General features: G+C 37.9%; 1 protein-coding gene across 50 annotated transcripts in view; it reads right to left on the reverse strand.

The window, feature by feature from the left end:
• The window catches only part of TTN (titin), a 325,993-nt gene that overhangs the window by 52,357 nt on the left and 251,507 nt on the right, over nucleotides 1-22,129 (reverse strand). For all 50 annotated transcript variants that reach the window (XM_072612482.1, XM_072612462.1, XM_072612461.1 and 47 more), the window contains 37 exons: nucleotides 21,622-21,918; nucleotides 21,213-21,512; nucleotides 20,815-21,129; nucleotides 20,585-20,733; nucleotides 20,344-20,494; nucleotides 19,965-20,246; nucleotides 19,032-19,334; nucleotides 18,038-18,340; nucleotides 17,660-17,941; nucleotides 17,264-17,563; nucleotides 16,865-17,167; nucleotides 16,464-16,772; nucleotides 16,064-16,345; nucleotides 15,667-15,966; nucleotides 15,271-15,564; nucleotides 12,212-15,178; nucleotides 11,510-11,830; nucleotides 11,119-11,403; nucleotides 10,716-11,015; nucleotides 10,041-10,343; nucleotides 9,127-9,402; nucleotides 8,719-9,018; nucleotides 8,314-8,616; nucleotides 7,440-7,739; nucleotides 7,035-7,322; nucleotides 6,105-6,401; nucleotides 5,718-6,020; nucleotides 5,291-5,596; nucleotides 4,143-4,430; nucleotides 3,755-4,045; nucleotides 3,378-3,665; nucleotides 2,606-3,193; nucleotides 2,419-2,523; nucleotides 1,769-1,966; nucleotides 1,364-1,660; nucleotides 431-1,018; nucleotides 39-341 (listed from right to left, as the gene is read on the reverse strand). In XM_072612482.1, coding sequence (XP_072468583.1) covers nucleotides 39-341; nucleotides 431-1,018; nucleotides 1,364-1,660; nucleotides 1,769-1,966; nucleotides 2,419-2,523; nucleotides 2,606-3,193; nucleotides 3,378-3,665; nucleotides 3,755-4,045; nucleotides 4,143-4,430; nucleotides 5,291-5,596; nucleotides 5,718-6,020; nucleotides 6,105-6,401; nucleotides 7,035-7,322; nucleotides 7,440-7,739; nucleotides 8,314-8,616; nucleotides 8,719-9,018; nucleotides 9,127-9,402; nucleotides 10,041-10,343; nucleotides 10,716-11,015; nucleotides 11,119-11,403; nucleotides 11,510-11,830; nucleotides 12,212-15,178; nucleotides 15,271-15,564; nucleotides 15,667-15,966; nucleotides 16,064-16,345; nucleotides 16,464-16,772; nucleotides 16,865-17,167; nucleotides 17,264-17,563; nucleotides 17,660-17,941; nucleotides 18,038-18,340; nucleotides 19,032-19,334; nucleotides 19,965-20,246; nucleotides 20,344-20,494; nucleotides 20,585-20,733; nucleotides 20,815-21,129; nucleotides 21,213-21,512; nucleotides 21,622-21,918 — 13,665 coding nt within the window. The remainder of the gene's footprint in view (nucleotides 1-38; nucleotides 342-430; nucleotides 1,019-1,363; nucleotides 1,661-1,768; nucleotides 1,967-2,418; nucleotides 2,524-2,605; nucleotides 3,194-3,377; nucleotides 3,666-3,754; nucleotides 4,046-4,142; nucleotides 4,431-5,290; nucleotides 5,597-5,717; nucleotides 6,021-6,104; nucleotides 6,402-7,034; nucleotides 7,323-7,439; nucleotides 7,740-8,313; nucleotides 8,617-8,718; nucleotides 9,019-9,126; nucleotides 9,403-10,040; nucleotides 10,344-10,715; nucleotides 11,016-11,118; nucleotides 11,404-11,509; nucleotides 11,831-12,211; nucleotides 15,179-15,270; nucleotides 15,565-15,666; nucleotides 15,967-16,063; nucleotides 16,346-16,463; nucleotides 16,773-16,864; nucleotides 17,168-17,263; nucleotides 17,564-17,659; nucleotides 17,942-18,037; nucleotides 18,341-19,031; nucleotides 19,335-19,964; nucleotides 20,247-20,343; nucleotides 20,495-20,584; nucleotides 20,734-20,814; nucleotides 21,130-21,212; nucleotides 21,513-21,621; nucleotides 21,919-22,129) is intronic.

Raw genomic sequence — 22,129 nt, forward strand, 5'->3', positions numbered from 1 at the left:
TCTGAAGATAACACTATATGGAAAAGAAGAATACTAACATGCTGTATCTTTCATTAGTACTGAATTTGAAACATCACTTGGTGGGCCAATTCCTGCTTTATTTTCTGCACTGACACGGAATTCGTATGTGTTTCCTTCCTGAAGTCCTGTCACTTTGCATCTGAGGTCAGACACAGGGGTCTTTGTTGCTCGCACCCATCGCAGACCTTTCTTTTCTCTCCTTTCCACATGGTATCCTGTGATTTCACTACCACCATCATCAGTTGGTCTTTTCCAACTGACTGTGGCAGTATTCTTGGTCACATTTGATACTTCTGGCTTGCCAGGAGGGCCAGGAGGGCCTAAGAGGAAGAAGAATTTATGAAAAACACAGGTATATAGAAAAACACCTAAATTCTCAAGTGATTAACTTCTTAAGTGTTTTACTTACCAAATCTGTCCACCATTTTGACTGGTTCTGATTGTACAGGTTCACCCTTACCATACTGATTCACGGCTGAGACACGGAAGAGGTATTCATTTCCTCGGATCAGCTTGGTCACCACATGGCGACAAGATTGAATATCTTCAGAAACAACTGTCCACAAAAGTCGGCTAGTTTCTCTCTTTTCAAGAACATAAGACTTAATTGGAGAACCTCCATCTTCCAGTGGAGGTGTCCATGTAAGGGTAGCTTTTTCAGCTGAGACATTGCTGATTTCAATAGGTCCTGGTGGGCCAGGAACATCCAGAACTGTCACACGTACATGCTCCCCTTTTGTTCCAAAAGGATTAGTGGCAGTGATTGTATATTCTCCTGCATCTTTTCTGGAGGCATATTTAACACTGAGCATGGAAGATGTTGGAGTTGAACTAATCTGGACAATGTCTGATGGCCTAAAGTCTTTTCCTGCCTTGGACCAACTTGATTTTGGAAGTGGTCTGCCAAGGATGCTGATGGCATTCAAAACAATGGTATCTCCTGCTTTTACTGTTAAGCCATCCTTTATGGTAGGATCAAGGACAATGGATGGTGCCTCTGTAAAAAGAAGACATTTTTTAGTCAGAAAAAGGGAGAGAAGGATGTTTGTGTTATTTTAATGCTTTTATGTATTTAAATGAGGAATAAGATATAGTTTGTAGAAGATACATAGTCTTGAAATCAGGAAGACTGGGTTTCAACCAAGACATATATAGGCTTTGAAACTATGAGCATGTCACTTAACATCTCAAGTAACTCTCTAGGATATATGCTACATATGAGTTATTGATCTATGTTAATGGAGTGAGTTTCCAAATCAAGAGTTCCCTACGTTGATGAAATATCAGATATGAAACAAAAGACAAATATAAACAAAGAAAAAGAAAATAAACTAACACATACCATATTCATCCTTGCAAATAATGGTTCCTGTGCTTTCTGATGGAGCACTGATAGCTCCTGCAGTATTCTTGGCTCTAATTCTGAATTCATATTTTCCACCTTCAACAAGATCAGTTACAGTATAGACACAGTCTGGGACATTAACATGGTTTGCCTTCATCCAAGACTTTGAAGGCAGATCCCGTTTCTCCACTATGTATCCAGTTAGTTTATGACCACCATCATATTTAGGTTCAGTCCAAATGAGAGTCACGGAATTTCTTGTGACATTAATCACCTCAGGTTTTCCAGGGGGATCTGAAAAAAAAGTAAAATAAGACAAACAAAACCGAGGTCAAGCAAATGTCAATGTTTTCTTCATGATGCAAATGAGACTAGGCATCTTCCCCTCTCTGAATGACTTACCAATTGGATCAAGTGCCACAACTGGCTCAGATGGCAGACTTGGTTTGCCAACTCCAGCCAAATTGATCGCCATAACTCTAAATTCATATTCAAGACCTTCAGTTAACCCTGTTACTTTGAAGTCTTTCATTCTAATGGGTGTCTTATTAGCTCTCTTCCACATAAGACTGTTCCTCTCCTTGAATTCAATATGATACCCTACCAAAGAAGAAGATGGTATTTTAATCCAAATGGAAGATATCAATAGTCTCATGATTAATAGCTTCAAAGCAAGGTTTCAGTTATAAGCCCTATACATGCACACACCAATCAAGCAATTGCTCATCACTGTCAACAATTACATGATTATCCAAGATTACATTACTGCTTGTCAGTGTACTAAACAAAGGGTTTTTTTAGGGCAACTTTTCTTTTTCTTTTGATGAAAGTTTTAACTTACAAAAATATTTATATGCCACTAACAAAGTTCTTTGTCAGTGAAGTGCTTTAGCAAATTCTGAATATTAAGCAATGCACTAAAAGGGAAATATTAAAGAACTGTTAAAGTTATATGCCAGTACAACTAAAAGGTGAGGATCTATATTTAAATCCTTTAGGAGAACATAGTAGGAAGGGAAAATGAAAATAAAATGTAAAATCAAATATGTTACCTGTGATTGGTGAGCCACCAGTTTTTTTAGGATCTGTCCAAGTTAGATTAACAGAATCATGTCTGACCTCCACGATATTGGGGGGTGGAGGAGCATCTGGTACATCTAGGAAAACAATAACATAAGGTTACAATAAAGAAAAAATCCCAATGTTTTGCATTTTGATTTCTGACTTTCAGATACATACCAAATGGATGTTTGGCAACAATGGGCTCAGATTTAAGGCCCTCGCCTACACCATATTTATTTTCAGCACTGACTCGGAAAGTATATTCCACTCCCTCATGAAGCCTTGTAACTCTGAAGGTGGTTTTCTGGACAGCTGAGGCACATGTGACCCATTTGTTGTTTACAGAATCTCTTTTCTCTAGGATGTAGTTGGTAATTTCAGAACCACCATCATCCTTTGGAGGTTTCCACTTTAAGGTAATGGCATCTGCTGTGACTTCCTCAAATGCGATTGGTCCAGTGGGAATGCCAGGCTTCCCAACCACTTTTATGGACAGAGTTCCTTCCTTAGTGCCAACAGTGTTCTTCAGTGTGATTGTATATTTTCCAGCATCAGACTTTTGGCAATCATATACCACAAGAGTTGTATTAACTGCAGTAGACTCAACACTAACCCTTGTGTCAGTTGGTAAGGGGTCTTCACCTTTCTTCCAGGTTACTGATGGTGTAGGCTTGCCTTTTATGGGGATCTTTAGACGGAAATTGCTATTTTCTTTAGCTAAGTAGCACAAATCAGGCAACTCTTTCAAATCAAGATCAGGAGCCACTGTAAAACAGTACAGATAAATTATTATTTTTTGAGCCTAGGTAGCTTGTTTTCCCTTACTTAATACAGTGCTAAAAGAAATTGTCAATGACTAACAAAATATCTACCAATAAATGCATTTTAAAAACCCCAGCATATTGCTGATGAAAATAAAAAGATAATGTATGTATGAGAATGTGCTTACCAACATCATCTTTTGCCACAACAGTGATTTCACTTGGAGTTCCCTCTCCATTTTCATTCTCAGCTCTTACTCTGAAAGTATATTCCTTTCCTTCTATCAAATCTTTTGTGGAATAGTTAAGGTTCAATGACCTCATGACTCTTTGCCACTTGTTTTCTTCAGTCATGAAGTCCACTATATATCCAGTAATTCGGCTTCCACCATCACTGCGAGGCTTCTTCCAGCTTATGGTACATGATGACTTAGTTACAGATGTAACTTTCAGGTCCACCACTGGTCCAGGGGTTTCTAAAACACAAAAACTCTGGTAAGTCTGTTTCCAATGAATGTTAATACTGTCATTCATAACTATATTGAATAAAATCACATTTCCTCACCAGAAGCCTTTACAGCATCCCGTGTTTCTCCAGGATCACCAATGCCATATTCATTTTCAGCAAAAATTCTGAAGAAATAAGATTTTCCTTCTTCCAAGTTAGATACTCGGAAGCTTGTTTTAGGACACTCAGTTGTCACTGTGGACCATGACTTTCTCTCTGCATCACGTTTTTCAACGACGTAGTTTATGATTGGGCTGCCACCATCAATAATGGGAGGATCCCAAGTAACATAAGCTGAATCTCTGGATACTTCCTTAACTGTCACATTGACTGGTGGTCCCGGAGTATCTGGATAAATTTAAAATGAAGAAATACCTAATCATTCCAAAGGAAAAATATATGCAATGATTTCCCATTACTTTTCTTATTTTATACTCATACTTACCAAGTACTTTCACAACAATAGTATACTCCTTTTTACCACAGCTGTTCTCAAGGGTCAAGATATATTTTCCAGCATCATACTTATTCACATTTTCACAACGCAAGAAAGTGTCAAAGTCTGTTGACTTGATGTCCAATCCTATCCTCTCTCGCAGGTTGACATTTGGCTTAGACCACGTTATCTTTGGAGGTGGACGTCCTCTTACTGGTACATAAAGTCTCATTGTAACTCCAGCACGTAATATGAGTGTTTTTCTCAGGTCAGCATCAAGATCTCCCTCAGGTGGAACTGGTTTTTTTGTTTTTTTTTTTGGTAAAAAAAATTAAACGTATAAAAACAATTTATTATGAAAATTCAACAAATCTGATCCTTATAATCCCAACCAAACATTTCCTGTCCTTCCTCTAATTATTTACATAGCTCTTATCACATCAGTCTTCCAGTATTCCACATCGTCTATTAATCTATAATTAGTTGGGTTTTTTTGTGGCTTGGATTCTTCTTGTATATGGGAATACTCACTCCTTATTTCCTATGTATGCTTACTACCCCTATTTTTATTTCAAGAAAATAGATATGTTATTCTTAATTCTCATCCTGATCTTAATGATTATCATTCCATCTAACTTTAATGAAGATAGTATTCTGTAATCTACCTATAATTATAATGTATACTCTTCTGATCTTTATAATTATTTCAGGCAGGAAGACAGATAGATTAGGCACTATACTATATTACCAAGTTATTTAAAATTGAAAAAAAGAAGAAAATTGGTTGAGAAAATATAATATTAGGAGAAGACTAAAATGATAGAAGCTAGTAATTGGCTTAAACAGAAAGAAAATATTTGTGAAAAGAGAAATTGACTGAGCTCTCTATAATAACAAAAATAAAAAGAGTCTGTTTCTTATCACGGCAAACATACTTATCCCAATCCTCTGTCCAAGTTATGGAATATTCTCACAGTCGTGAAAAAAGTTATCATTATCAATTACAAATCACATTGCAAATCTTTGGCTTACTACTAGAGGTCTCAACACAAATTCACAGAGTTTTCAATACTGCAGTATATCTCAAGAACTTAAAGGTCTTTATTTCTAAAAATATTTTCACTTAGTCACTTCTCCTTTCACCCATTAGCACTTACTTAAGATGTCCTTGGGCACATGTTTGTCAGGTACATCACTGGGATCACTGTAGCCAACCTTATTGACAGCATACACACGGAATTGATATTCAGTATTTTCCATGAGGCCAGTAACATCAAAGCGTGTTTTCTTTAGATTCTCTGGCAAGTTGCACCTCACCCAGTTATCAGAGTCAGCTCTCTTCACCTCAACTAAATATCCAATAATAGGACTTCCACCATCATATGCTGGTTTACCCCATGAAAGACTCACAGAGCTTCGGGTGGTATCAATTACTTTGGGGAAGGCGGGTGGGCCAGGAGGATCTAAGGATTAAAAAAGAAAAGAAGAAATAATGATTAGTACATCTTTCTTATATGCCTGAAATGATTTACAGACAAAAGAGACATAGGAGGGGGAATACGTTAATCTTCCAGTGAAACTTACATAGAGGATCTTGAGCATATACTGCTTTAGAGGCATCACTGGGCTTGCCAGGTCCAGCTTTATTTATAGCTGTTACACGGAATTCATACTCAGTTCCTTCTTGGAGACCTGTTGCTTTTATAGTTCTTTCTATAACAGGTTTCCTGTTGACTTTAGTCCAGTTGACTGCATGAGTTTCTCGCTTCTCCAGCAAATAGCCAGTGATGGGTGAACCGCCATCATCTGCTGGTGGTTTCCAGCTTACTGTCATGTGATCTTTTGTTATGTTGCTAATTACAGGAGGATCACAACGTCCAGGTGGGTCTGTAAAGATTCATTTGAGAAATTAGCTTCATGTTTTACAAATATTTTCAATAAAAGATAATATTTGTAGAGAAGTATTATTACCATATGGATTTTTAGCAATTGCTGGTTCAGTGAAAATTGGATCTCCAACACCATATTTATTTTCAGCACAAATACGGAACTGATATTCATGACCTTCTATTAGTTTCTCCACACTGCAACTGGTGATAGGAATATTGGGAGAGACTTGTGCCCAGTTAGGTCTGCTTGTCTCACGCTTGTCGACAATGTAATTAGTAATTTCTGAACCTCCATCTTCAAGAGGAGGTTCCCAAGAAAGCATTGCACGATCTGAATACATTCTATTGATTTTAACAGATGCTGGAGGACCAGGTTTATCTGAAAGATACAAAAAGATAGAATAAAATCTTTGTTTTAATTATAATTTTAAAAGTCAGCATGGCAAGAACACTGAACTGGTGGTTCTGCGTTCTGACTCTGCCCACTAAAAACTAACTGTGTGACTTGGGGCAAGTCACCTAATTTCTCTGTTCTTTATCTGTGCAATGAGAGTGTAGGGCTAAATCTAGAGCACAAAAAGGTCTTTTCTAGCTCTAACTTTTAGGATTCTGCAATTGAGATAGATTTGCATCCTTTTTTTTTATCATATATCATTTCCTATTTATGATGCTTTGGCCATTTTTTGGTTGATATTTACATCATCTTAGTTAATCAAATATGATTTTCAGTCTGCCTGGAATTCAGTCCCTCTTCATGTCTCTGTTTCAGAATCCTCATTTTCCTTCAAAGTTCAGCTCATGGATCACTCCTTTTGTCAAACCTCTGATTTTCCCCAGTTGTTAATGCTCTTTCCCTCCTCAAATTATTTATCCATGTGCATGTTTTTCTCTCCCTTCCATCCAATAGAATGGAAAGCATATAAAGAATGTAAAGGGATTCTTGTACTTTTTGCCACTGTATCCCAGAGCCTTGAACCGTATTAAGAGCTTAATAAATATTGAATTGAATTACCTAATACTTTCAGCTTAATAGTGGCTGATTTGGAACCACTTGAGTTTTCAGCAGTAATAGTATAGTCTCCTGAATCCTTTCTATTTACACAAAATAGTTCCAAAGTGCAAAGATTCCGCTTGGTGGCCATTTTTATGATATCAGATGGTGTAACAGGCATTCCGTCTTTCTTCCATGAAATTGTTGGCATGGGTTTACCAAAAACACTAGCATCCAGGCAAACATTGGTTCCCGCTTTTACAGTAAGTAAAGCTTTCATTGCTACACTCAGTTCTATCCTTGGAGGAACTGAAAAAAAAATAAAAGGACTTAATCCACATAGAGTTAACTATGACATTCTTCACATTAATAACAAGGGTAGGTAAATACAAATGATATACACAATCCTTAGGAATGGAATCCTACCATTTTCTGCTAGGATGGTCACTGGATCAGAAGGCTCTGAAGGCATGCTGATATTTACAGCAGTCTTGGCAATGGCTCTAAATTGATATTGAGCATTCTCTTCCAAACCAGTAGCTGTATATTCTTCTTGAGGAATCTGGTGTGGTGTAGTATTACATCGTACCCATTTATCTCCAGGAAGCTTGCAAGCTTCAACAAAATATCCAATGATTTTGCTGCCCCCATCATGCTTTGGTCGAGCCCAGATAAGGGACACGCTATTCTTGGAAACATCAATAACTTCAGGTTTCCCAGGAGGATCTAAAACCCAAAAGATAATTAGAAAAGTCAAAAAATATCACTTGAAACAAAGAAAGTAATTTTTTTTTTACATCAATGGTGTCAAACTCAAGTAGAAACAGAAAGCCTTCCTGGCCACATATTGAATTAGAAAACCACAAATTAAGATTATGTATGCTGTATTGCATTTTAATTTATTTTGTTAAACATTTCCCAATGGCAGCAATGTGGAGCTTTGCTGGCCTACATGTTGCAAGTTTGACACCTCTGCTTTACATATAGCTTTTAAATACCTCATCAGGACATGAATAACTAATATTTCAATAATCAAGAAATCACCAAATGTTTTGGGGTGCTATTATGTGTTTGATACTGTGCAATGTCCATTGTAGTTATATAAAAATAAGAAAAGGAAAACATTATTGATGCTAAGTAAAAGCAAGGGAATACCAGTCAGTCAATCGATAAGCATTTATTAAGTGCCTACCATGCTAAGTGCTGGGATTACTGGAGAGATTTAGAAATAGATACCTAAAATTTAATTTTTGCTCACAGCACTTAAGATATGGAGAAAACAAGGAAACATTTTACTCACCAACTGGCATTCTTGCTGTCACATATTCTGTTGGTTTGCTAGGTAAGCTGCTTCCAGCTCTGTTCAAAGCATAGATCCGGAATGAATATTCTAGACCTTCTACAAGACCAGCACAAGGATATTCAGTAGAACGGACAGGAGTATCATTAGCCTTCACCCAGAGCAGACTGTTCCTTTCTTTCCGTTCAATCAGATAACCGGTAATGGGGCTGCCTCCATCACTATCTGGCCTATCCCATTTCACAAAAATACAGTCCTTGTTGACTTTCGTGACTCGTGCATTCTTTGGTTCACTAGGAACATCTGGAGATGAAGAGATAGGCCATGTTAGTCCTTGCTTTGTTATTAGAATTGAAACACAGAACAGTTTGTCATCCCTCCCCAGGGAAAAAAAAAACAACCTACCAAACGGGAACTTAGCAAGCATTTTAGGAGATTGGAGTGGCTCTGAAATGCCAAATCGATTTTCAGCACGAACTCGGAAGATGTACTCTTGCCCAGGGATAAGTTTTCCAACCCTGCAAGAAGTTTTTGTGACAGAGGCCAGAGCTGTGACCCAATCGCCTCGGCTTACATCACACTTCTCCACCACATAATTGGTAATGTTACTACCACCATCCTCGAGAGGGATATGCCATGACAGGGAACACGCATCAGCATCTATCTCAGATATGTCAAATGGAGGCTGAGGTGGTCCTGGCGCATCTGCAGAAATACAAAAGATAAGCATGTAAAAATATGAAGGTAGGAGAAAGAAAGAGTTTTGATTCTGATGGTTGCATTTTTTATTTTTTTAGCAAAAGCTTAACTTACCCATGACCACAACTTTGATTTTCTGAGTGTCTGACCCAGAACTGTTTTCTGCAGTGAGATTATAGTAACCACTGTCTTTTCTAGTAACATCTTTTAAGATAAGAACTGAAGAAGAGTCTGCTTTGTGGACTGCCAGGCGGCTAGATGTGACAACAGGTTCTTCTCCTTTTTTCCAGGTACAGACTGGTTGAGGTTTTCCATACACATGGGCTTCAATTCGAAGTTTCTTTCCAGCTTTAATAGTAACTTGTTCTGGCATAAGGATCTTGGGTGGCACTACAATGCAATGAGAAAAGAAATTCATTTGTTGTAAGGCATGGCTATATTTCACTGGGGATGCTCTAGACAAACGTGGGAAACACAGGAATTTTGTATGATAGTGTATAAAACATCGGAGACTTGGATCCTCTTCCCTGTCTTGCCTCTGTGTGATTTAAGACAAATCACTGAATATTTCTGTGCCTGATTTTCCTCAAGCATACAATGGGAGCAGTGGAGTCATGCAACTGATCTGCCCAGTAGAGATCTTAATTATCATCCTGAATTGGTCACTAAATAACCCGCGGCCATAAGGAAACCACTTTACCTTTCTTAACTTATAGTTAGCAGGGTTGTACTAGATGGCCTTTAAACTCCTTTCTAGCTCTACATGGCAAAGGTGAAGATGTTTATTTGTTACTAGGGTTTTGATATTTGTTGTTGAGAGAGGGGATGTGGTAGATATAGCAAAGAGAAAAAATAAGTTCTAATCAATTGAAAAAAACTAACAAATAAAGCTTATGATATATACTGTGGTATTGTCTCTGATCCATGATTATATATAATAATCTATAAACTGAATTAAAATCTCCATCACCTTTTGTTACACAAATATGAAATGAGTGAAATTAGTAAATACAGCAATGACTGCTCACATAGCTGTTCTTTGGCTTCATAAACACCGTCAGCTTCTCTGGGCAAACTCACTCCAACAGCATTCCTGGCCACTACTCTAAATTTATATTTCTTTCCTTCCTTCAGGCCAGTGACAACAAGGCTGAGATCTTTTACGACTGAATACTCTGTCCATCGATCTGCAGGTTGTTCTTCTTCCCGATAGCTGATAATGTATCCATCGATCTTAGCACCCCCATCACGGAGTGGAGGCAACCAGGCTAATGTGGCACTGTTCTTTGTCATTTCAGTAACCTCAAGCTTTCTTGGTGGATCAGGTTCACCTAGGGGAAAAAAAAACACACAAATAAGGAAAATGTGTTAATGACTTAGTCAAAGTACTTTCTTAGTGCCCACTAGTGCCAGATGGATTCAATTGCTTCATGGCATCTCAATATGGTATATAATATGAGAGCTAGGGGAAAGTATTTAAATTTCATTTGAAAGCAAATCAGAAACTGACAAAGAGTAGACTTAAATAATTCTTAATTATAAGGAATTTAGATATTTATCACATTGTTTTGTCATTTGTAAAACTAATTTTTTTTTTAAAAAAATTTAAAAGCGTCTTAGTTTCAAGGTATTCCCACATTACATTAAGAGCAATAATATCCCAGGAATTGGAATTGATATTAAGATACAAAGACAATACTTACTTAGGGGATCAGATGCAATCACTGGCTTGGGAATGTCTGTTGGAACCCCAGGACCATATTCATTGACAGCAGTTACTCTGAAGAAATATTCATTTCCTGGAACAAGATTGGTTACTTGGAAACTAGTTTTCTTAACTTCTGGAGTAACTGTTGCCCATGTCTTTCTTTCAGCTTCACGCTTCTCCACAATATAATGTGTTACTTGGCTTCCACCATCATTTTCAGGAGGTGCCCATGAAAGATGGCATGATGTTTTAGTGACATCTGATGCTTTTAAGTCAGACACAGGTCCAGGAGTATCTGTAAAAAAAATCACATAACAAAATATAGCCTCTCCTCTATATCCTTGGTAATTTAAAACATTCTTTTGAAAAGACAAGGAAAATGCTTTTTGGCAACTTACCAAGGACTCTGACATTCACAAATACAGCCTTTTCTCCTGCAGGATTAACAAGCGTCAGGGAATATTTGCCTGAGTCATCTCGTGTAGAATCAGGAATGACCAGGAAGGCCATAGTGTCAACCAAATCAACCTGTCCTCTTCTGACAACGTTATCGATACCCACTTTCCGCCAAGTGACTTTAGGGGCAGGCCGCCCTCTTACAATGGCGAATAGTCGAATTGGGCATCCTGCTCTGACGACAACCAATTTTCTCATACTGGCATCCAAATCAACCTCAGGTGGTTCTGGAAATTGCATTGAGATGATTAATTCATTTTGTGGAATATGGAATATGTGGATTCATATCATAAATGAAACAGAAATAAGTGCGTAAGTAAAATAAGTCATTACCAAGTATTTCTTTAGGTTTAATAGCATCTTTTAGTTCAGCAGGGCGTCCAATGCCAACTTGGTTTTGTGCACAAACCCTGAACTCATATTCTTGGTTCTCATCCAGACTGGTAACTGTGAATTCTTTACGAATAAGCTGTGCAGCTGCATTGCATCTTTTCCAGCCTTCATCAGGAGATGCACCTGCCATTTTAGGTCTCATTTCCACAACATATCCAATTATTGGTGCACCACCATCATAGACTGGTTTTCCCCATCCAAGAGTAATGGAACTCTTGGTAGTATCAACCACCTTGAGATTGGTTGGTGGACCAGGTGGTTCTGAAAGTACATTGTAAAATAAATGTTCTAGTTATATAATAATATCTGATTACTATAAATGAAAAGTTAATGAAAATAATTTCTATACAGTCAACTCTCAATTATTCAAAGACATATTGTTCATTTTACCCTTTCTTCATTTTCTTTATTGCTTTGTAGTTTTTTTCTTTAATGAGCAAGCAGGCAGGAAAAAATAGAAATAAAACAATCAATTTTGCTGTTTGTTAGCAGCTCTGTCAAAAGATTTGGTTTCTCTGCTGAAATTACTGAGAAAAGATTGGCTGAATTTGTCTTTGTAATCTGTTACAGATTCAATTTACTCCTATTATGCCTGTCTCCAAATTAAGAGTTGACTGTAATTTAAGAAGGAGAGCATAATACCTATTGGGTCTTTTGCCACTACTGGTTTTGATGGCAAGCTTGGTTCTCCAATTCCAATTTCATTTTCTGCCTTGACACGGAATTGATATTCATGTCCTGGAAGGAGATTCTGAACTTTCATACGTCTTTCAGGGATAGCAGTCTTGGTAACGGGAACCCATCGAACTGAATGCTTTTCTTTTTTCTCCAGAATATACCCTGTGATGGACTTTCCACCATCATATTCTGGTGGATTCCATACTACAGTCATTTCTTCTTTGCTGACTTTAGTGACTTCTGGGGGATCAGGGCGACCAGGTCTATCAAATTTAGTTTTAGCAATGACTGGTTTACTCTCTGTTGGTGGACCAGTACCTATCTTATTCTCAGCCCGTACTCTAAAAATATATTCATTTCCTTCAATGAGACGAGTCACTGTTGTACCAGGAGTGAGGACATTAGCAGAATACGTAGACCAAACCATACGCTTGCTCTCACATTTTTCTAAAATATAATTTTGTATTTCACAGCCACCATCATCTTCTGGTGGGTCCCAACGAATTGTGCACCTGTCACTTGACACATCAGAGATCTTCAGATTTCTCACTGGACCAGGTTTGTCCAAAACATTTACAGTTGCATAGGCTACAAAGCTGCCAGCTGTGTTTGTTGCTGTAATCACATATTTACCACCATCACTTCGCTTTGCTTTTGTGAGGGTAAATTTGGATGACTCTGCACTTGTATCAATTTTGGCTCTTGGAGATCTGGTTAGATCTGTAGCATCTTTGTCCTTGGTCCATGAAACTTCTGGGAATGGTTTGCCTCTAACCGCTGCCTCAAGCTTAATAGTTTCCCCTGCTTTGACTGTAAGCACTCCACTCATTTTCAGCTCAAGTACCGGTTTCTGCAAATCTTCCTTCACAACAACTTCCTCTGTCCTTACCCAGTCACTTTCACCACCCTCATTCTTTGTTTGAACTCTGAACTCGTAAATCTGGTTCTCAACACATTTGTCAACCATATAATGTGTGTCCTTAATGCTTCCTTTATGTACTCTTTCCCAATCATCAGAGCCCTTGAGTCTTCTCTCAACATGATAGGATAAATTGGGACTGCCACCATCATAATCTGGTCTTCGCCACTTCAGGTAAACAAATGTCTTTCCCTTTTCTGCAATATGAAGGTTTTCAGGTTCACCTGGCCTATCAATGGGGTTAATAGCCAGAATGGGAGTTTTAGTTTCAGTGGTTGGCCCAACACCCACTTTATTCTCTGCACAAACACGGAAGTAATATTCATTGTTGGCCAAGAGGTTGGCTTTAACTAGTCGCCTAGTAACATCTGAAGCAACAATTGACCACCCTTTCTGGTTTGGTTTACGACATTCTACTATAAAATTAGTAATTTCTGAGCCCCCATTATCCAGAGGATTTTCCCAGGAGACAGTGCAATTCTCTTTGGTGACACTAGTTACTCTCAAATTCTGGCAGGGTCCTGGTCTATCAAGGACATTGACAATAGCTGAACCTTGAGCATGCCCACTGCTGTTCTTAGCTGAAATGATGTATTTTCCATGGTCACTTCTAACAGCTTCTTTAATTTGTAACTCAACACGAGGCAAATCATGAATTAGGTCAACCCGCTTGTCTCGGACCACTACTTTGCCCTCTTTGGACCAAGTTATATCTGGTTCAGGTCTGCCTTTGACCCTAGCCAGAATGCGGATAGTTTGGCCTACTCTAACAGTAATGATATCGCGACAAGTCACATCAAGTTCTACTTCCGGAGGATGGAGAATGTCTTTTGCAATCACAGATTCTGCTAGTTCTCGTGGCTCTCCTTCTCCCACAATGTTAGCAGCCTTGATACGGAATCTATATTCATTTCCTTCAATTAGTCCAGGTACCCTGTAGGCACATTGTCTAATGAGTTCATCTTTATTGATCCTATTCCACTGTGCAGTGCCTGGTTTCTGACATTCCACGACATAGCCTAATATAGGACTGCCACCATCACTAAGTGGCTTTGTCCAGACTAAATCAGCAGTTTCTTTGGTCTTGTCCTTCAGTTTTGGATTAATGGGTGGTCCAGGTGGTTTGATGGGTCGACAAGCTTTTATTGGATCAGAACTTGGAGATGGTTTGCTTAAGCCTGCAAGATTTTCTGCAAAAACTCTAAACTCATATGTATTTCCTTCATAGAGTCCAGTCACTCTAAACTTTAAGTCAGCTACTGGTGTTTTGTTAACCCTCACCCATTTGCCAGTCACTTCTCGACGTTCCACATAATAGCCAGTTATTGGACTGCCGCCATCAGATTTTGGTAAGGTCCAAGAAACTGTTGCAGCATTTTCAGTAATGTCAGTAACCACTGGTTTGCCAGGTGGAGATGGGGGGTTAAACTTGTGTTTAGCTACAGTAGGTGTGGAGTCAAGAGGTGGGCCAACACCCATCTTATTCTCTGCTCGAACACGGAAAATATATTCATTTCCCTTTTGTAGATGAGGGACCTTCAGCTTAGTCTTACTGCTTCCTGAAGAGACTACACCCCAAGTATCTTTCCTTGTATCTTTTTTCTCAACGATATAATTGATTACAGGGCTTCCACCATCATCCTTGGGTGGTCGCCATGCAATAACCATATGTTCAGGGGTGACATCAAGTATATCAATAGGACCTGTTGGTGGTCCAGGAACATCAAGAACAGTAAGATGAACTGCTGCTGTTTTGCTACCAGCTGCATTAGAAACAGTGATCAAGTATTCCCCAGTGTCTTTCCGTAAACAGTTTTTGATGGTAAGTACTGATGAGAAGCTGTCAGTTTCAATGTTGTAGTGGTCATCTGATGTAATTTCAATCCCATCAGTTGACCACTTTACAGTGGGAGTAGGGACACCTCTTATAATGGCAGGGAATCTTACGGTGGTTCCAGCCTTTACCACAAGGCCTTCAATTAATTTCACATCAAGCTCCACAGATGGAGGTACTGGAAAATAAAATACACAAAATTAGAATTTGATTTTCAACTCAAGAATGATTTAAAAAAAATAACAGAATAATCATGTCAATAAACATTACCTAGTTTTTCTTGACACTCTATTGGAATAGTTGTGTCAGGAAGACTAAGGCCCACGATATTCTGAGCTTTTACACGGAATTTGTAGATCTTCCCTTGTTGTAGACCAGTAACAACACACTCTAAGTTTGTCACAGTTTTAAATTTAATCCAGTCTTCTGTACCATCTTCTTGATATTCTACTAAATATCCAGTAATTGGAGAACCACCATCACGATCTGGTTTATTCCAAACCAGAGAGACTTCATTCTTGTCAACATCCACATGATGCAAGTTCTTGGGAGGTCCTGGGGGTTCTTTTTTCATGGAAAAAATATGTGGTAAATAAGGTAGCAAAAAAAAAAATTGAAACCAAGAATATTGGAATAATTTTTTTTATATGTAAAAAGGCAACTTACGGAGAGGATCCATGGCCTTGATAGGTTTAGGAATTTCCACAAATGGACCACGTCCATATTGATTCTCAGCAGCTACACGGAAGAGATACTGATTGCCTTCATTGAGATGTTTAGCAAAATGACTCTTCTTCTTGGATGTAGTTGAAATAGGTGACCACTGGGCACTGGCAACATCTCTTCTTTCCACCACATAATTGGTAATATCTGAACCACCATCATCCAGTGGTTCTTTCCAGGTAAGGTAACAAGAATCCTTTCTAATCTCACTAACTTCCAGATTTCTAGGTGGTCCAGGTTTATCTGAAAAATATTAAATGTATGATTATTTTACTGAACTCATCATATTTAGATGCTGAAAAAATTCATTATTTAAGAATGTTCACATTAGAATGATTACCTAGTACAACAACTTTTACTGAGACTGTCTTTGAACCTGCTGGATTCTCCACTGTCAAAGAATAAATTCCACCATCTTCATGGGCAGAGTTACGAATTTCAAGCTTACTACCAACTGGTGTAACCTCAATTTGTGCTTTTAAAGGAACTTCTCTGTCTTCTTTTTTCCATGTTACTTTTGGGAATGGAACTCCTTTAATGATAGCACTAAGTCTTAAGGTATCTCCAACCCTTATGTATTGCTCCCTTGCCATATTAGCATCTAGAATCAATTCAGGAGGTTCTGAAAGGAAAAGGATTGTTTGATGAGCATGATTTAAGGAATATATTTTATAAATAAAATAAATTAAAAATTATTTTATAAATAAAATAAAATATAGGTATGAGGATATTTTACATACCAAGTCTGTCTCTTACTAACACTGGCTCAGGAACATGAGCTGGGTCTGATTCCCCTGCTTCATTGACTGCCATTACTCTGAATTTATAGGTCTGACCATCCTTAAGACCTGTGACTTTATATTTTGGTTCAGGGCATGCCTCTGGAGTATGATTGGCTTTTTTCCATTCTTCATCTCCAACTTTCTGGTATTCCACAATATAGCCCAGAATCTTGCTTCCACCATCATGACGTGGTGGTTGCCAGATCAAATCAACTGAATTTTTCGTTGTGTCTACTGCTTCAGGGTTAATAGGTGGACTTGGTTTAGCTATATAAAGGACAAGAAAATGAAAGAATATCAAGACACAGCTTTAAAAAGTTAACTAATGTGAAAACTGAATAAATGTTTTGATATACTACCAATGGGATCTTTAGCAAATACTGGTTTTGAGGGTGGGCTTGGATCACCAACACCAATTTCATTTTCTGCTGAAACTCGGAATTCATATTGACATCCTTCCACGAGATCAGGAACCCTAAATTTGGTGTATGGATGAATAGGCTCTCTGGAAACTCTGACCCATTTTTTAGACTTGGTTTCCTTCTTTTCCACAATATATGTTGTGATAGGCTTGCCTCCATCATATGGTTTGTTCCAGGTTACTAATGCAGAATCTTTAGTAACTTCAGTAACAATTGGTTGATCTGGTGCAGCAGGAACACCTAAAGAAATATTATCATAATGTGTTCAATATCCATTCAATATTGTACTAATATTGAAATAGCAAAAAACTAAAGAATAATTTTTAAAATACATACTGAAACGATCCTTGGCTTTCATTGAATCAGACACTAATGGATCACTTATGCCATAAAGATTTTCAGCATATATGCGAACAACATAGTCCTTTCCCTCAAGCAATTTAGGGACTTTACATGTTGTCTTAGCACTTGCCGATGTTACTGGTATCCAAACATCTTTGCTTAGCTCCTTCTTCTCAATGATGTAATTAGTAATTTCACTTCCTCCATCATCTAAAGGAGGCTTCCAAGAGATAATAAAATGATCTTTGTGTACTTCATCAAAAATAACAGGTCCCACTGGAGGTCCAGGACGGTCTGTGGAAGGGAAAAAAAACCCCACAGAATGTAGATTTCATTTATACTCTTGATTTAACAGAATGCCTATAGATTGTAGTACTAATTAATCCTTACCAACAACATTGACTTGACAGGAACCTTTCCTTGAACCTGTACTATTCTCAACAATCACAGTGTATTTGCCAGAGTCTGCACGTTTGGCTTTGACCTTTTCTAGAGACAGCGTTGTTGGAGTAGACTTGATCTTTGTACGATCGTCTTCTAAGACATCAGCTTCATCTTTCAACCACGTGATCTTTGGTTTTGGCTTGCCTGAGTAACGTCCAGTCAGAGCAAAAGCTTCACCAACCCGAATAGTGAGCTTATCCCTAAAGTCCAGGTCAAGTGTTGGAGGAGCTAAATAAATAATTTTGAAATCAAATCAGTTTTACTGTCACAATATAATAAATCCACAATTGCACAGCAGGTATTCAAAGTATCTGAGACACTTACCAAGTTCATCTTTGCAAGTGATTGGCTTTGTGCAGAATGATGGCTTGCCTTGCCCAATAATATTGACGGCACTTACGCGGTACTCATAAGTATCGCCTTCTTTCAAGCCTTTAACTGTAAATTTTCTACTAAGTAAGTTGTCTGTTGTAACTTTGTGGAACTTTTCCGTTCCAATGAGACGACTTTCTAGTATATAGTTAATTATTTCTGATCCTCCATCATACTTAGGGGGATTCCAAGTTAGACTTACAGAGTCTTTAGTAACTTCTTTGACTTCAAGGTCTTCTGGACGCTCTGGGACAGCTATAGTAAAAATATGAGATAACAATGAAAGAAATTACTTTTTAACAATATGAAAAATTTCCCTTTCCTGAGGATTTAATTTGAACTTAAATGATTTACTTTGATTCAAATAAAAGAATATAATTTCTGTAGCAAGATGGACCTCAGAGAGATCATCTAGTCTAAATCTCTTCATTTAACTAATGAGGAAGTCAAAGCTTAGATAAGCTAAATAAGTCACTTATTCAGCCAGACAGCTAGTTAGTGTCAAAATTGAAAAGAAACTGAGGTTTCCTGCCTTTCAATCCATCCATCTCTACTGAGGCTGTACACATATACCTATATACAGACATATGTGTACATACATATACATATATTTTGTTGTTATTGTTGAGTAGTTTCAGTCCTATCTGGCTCTTTGTGACCCTATTTGGGATTTTCTTGCTAAAGATACTGTAGTAGTTCGATACTTCCTTCTTCAGCTCATTTTACAGATGAAGAAACTGAGACAAACAGGGTTAAGTGATTTGCTCAGGGTCACACAGCTAGTAAGTATCTAAGCCTAGATTTAAACTCAGAACTGTGTTCTATCTAGGTGCACATGGGTGCCTAAAAAGTATGTGTAAAATGTACGATAGCATAGTTACAGGTATTTTCCTATCTTGAACTTTCACTGAGTAGCTGAATAAATCTTTAAACTTAGATTACTTACTCATTGGATCCTGGATGACAAGTGCATCTTGTGTCTCAACAAATGGGCCCATGCCAATGCTATTTTCAGCAGCAATGCGGAAAAAGTAGGCTTTTCCTTGTATCAGTCCTTGTACTGTAGCATTGTGCCTTGTGACTGTATAAGTTACTGGGGTCCAAGCTCTGCGATCAGCTTCCCGCTTTTCAATGACATAATTGGTGATAGGTGACCCACCATCATCTTCTGGAGAAAACCATGTCAGTTTGCAAGAGTCATTGGTTAGGTTATGAGGAAGGAATGGAATTCCAACTGGACCTGGAACATCTGATAACAAGAGAAGAGAAATTATTATCATAGAGAATTTCAGATCCATGTTTATGCTCATTGCTTTGTTACCCTTGGGTATTTTTTTTAAGGCAAAATCTTTTTGTGTGAATAAGTTAAGGTCTAATACATATTTCTAAGAATCTTTTGGGGTTATTTTTAGTATGCTTAAATATATATTTAAATGAAATATTTGGGAAACAGTTGCTGGTACTGGAAATAGTTGCTGGTAGCAGCAAACTTTCTGGACCAGATGGTTTTACTGCAAGTGGAGACTGTTGTCTCTCTTGCTTCCAGCAGATTGTCTATATTAATCAGGGAACAGCTGTAGACTAGGTCAATAATCATTTTAATTTCCAACTTTCTAATCAAGAATTCACTTCACCACTATGTGACTATTTTCAAGTTAAATCAACTAAATATAATAATTATATTCCCCATTTCAGAATTAATAAGCATTATTACTTGTAGGTAACAGAGACTAAATATCTCTTTTTGCCATTAAACTGAAACCAAATGTTTAGGTGCTGAGCTGTTAACTATGAAGTAATTATCTGAATCATTCTTGCTAAAATGATAATAAAACAATTTTAAAGAGATTATGTAGTGAATAAATTTGGGCTTACTTACCTAACACATCAACAATAATTGTTTTCTTTCTTTCTCCACCTGCATTTTTAGCAAGAAGAGAATAGACACCCTGATGACTCCTCTTGCAATTTTTGATGACCATAGATGAGCTAATAGCTGTTGTTTCAATGTTTGCTTCTTCTGGTAACGCTCTTTCATTCATGCTCCAGGTGACTGTGGGAGGTGGCTTCCCAGAGACATATGCTATAATACGAATCACCCCACCAGCATGGACCACAATTCTGTCTCTGACACTAGCATCCAGCTGGAGGTCAGGAAGAACTGAGACAAGAAAAGGTAAATGAAAGTTTGTTTTTCACTGAACATAGATTTCAGTTTTAAAATAAGATTCAGGTGTGTTAATCATAAAATCAGTTACCAATTCTGTCCTTCATTTCAATAATATCAGTCGCTTCTCCGGGTTCTCCAACGCCAGCAATGTTGACTGCTCTAACTCTAAATTTGTAGAACGCACCTTCTTTTAATCCAGGCACTACAAGTTTTGTTCCTCTTACTTCCTTATCTTTTGCCTGAGTTTCAAAACATGTTGTTAGCATTTTTGAAAACATAATAATCTTTTAGTAATGATGTTTGCTTTCAAAACATCAAAATTTACCTACCTTTTCCCATTCTTCCTTTCCTTCTTCTTTGTATTCAACTATGTATCCAGTAATTTTAGACCCTCCATCCTTTACTGGAGGAGTCCATTCCAAATCTACAGATGATTTGGTCCAGTCAGTCACTTTGGGGAAGGGAGGACCTGGTGGGGCTAGAAATAACCATTATATTAGTCAGTTTAATTCTTCATGAAACATCTGATAAATTAAAAACTGAATGTTTAAAGATTTACCAATTGGATCTCTAGCTGTTACTGGGTCAGATGGCAGGCTTGCAGGGCCAACTCCAGCAGCATTGATAGCATATACTCGGAACTGATAATCTGAACCTTCAATGAGGCCTGTCACTTTATAAGAAACTCCTAAAGTCATAGCTTTGATAGGATCCCGGTTGACTCTCTTCCATCTCTTGGATGTGGTGTCCTTCATTTCTAGCCAGTAGCCCGTCACAGGAGAGCCTCCATCATATTCTGGTTCCTCCCAGTTGACAGTCATGGAGTCACGCTTTACACTGCTTACAGTTGGCTTGTCAGGGGCCCCAGGGACAGCTGTGAAAGAGTTATATGGGTTTGTAAAAAAATGTAAAAATACACAAAAAGAGATTTGCATTTGAAAATAGCATCATACTTACAGAACAAATTTCTTGCTGTTTCTGGTTCACTGTCAAGAGGTTCTCCAATACCATATTTATTTTGTGCCATTATACGGAATACATATTCATGGCCCTCCAGTAATTTGGGGATTGTGTATGTACACTCCTTAGGTTCACTGGAAACACGTACCCATGTTTTCCTATTAGCTTCTCTTTTCTCAACAACATAATTTGTAATCTTGGAACCACCATCATCTAGAGGTGGAAGCCAAGATAAAGTCATCTGATCAGCTGAAATGGATTCGAATTTTATGGGTCCCACTGGAGGTCCAGGACGACCTAAAATAGAGTTTGAAAAACAACAGTTAATTATCCAAATGCATTTAAAATGAACAATCATATGGGTAGTTCATTAACATGCATCTTGTAGGAACTATTTTATATTTACCAAGAACATTCAGTCTCATCTCTTTTGATGCTGTTCCCAGATTATTGACAGCTGTAAGTGTGTACAGGGCAGTATCACTCCTACGAGACTGTGGAATCACCAAGGTGCAAGTGTCATCAACCACAAGCTTGTTGATATGCTGGTCATATACAACAGGAGCTTTGGCATCAGGTTTCTTCGGAGGAGCTTTAAACCATGTTAATGTAGGGAAAGGTACTCCTTTAACTTTAGCCACAATATTAACATCTGTTCCTTCTTCAACCTCCATAAATTCTTTTAGATCAATTGATGGTGGGCCTGGATCAGAAAAGAAGACATGTTGTTATTGGAAATGAAGACATCTGGCCTCATTTCACATTTGGTTTCATCCCCAACCAGAGCCATGTTCTGGCAAAAAAGTGGTCCATAACAGATAGAAGAAATGTTAGTGTTCTAGCAATTGCTGTTGCAAGTCTGTCTGATAATCTGTAACACGGATGCAACTTTATGAGGGGGGAACTGCTCTGTT

The sequence above is a fragment of the Notamacropus eugenii genome, chromosome 5 (assembly GCF_028372415.1).
Source record: "Notamacropus eugenii isolate mMacEug1 chromosome 5, mMacEug1.pri_v2, whole genome shotgun sequence".
Taxonomy (NCBI): Eukaryota; Metazoa; Chordata; class Mammalia; order Diprotodontia; family Macropodidae; genus Notamacropus; species Notamacropus eugenii.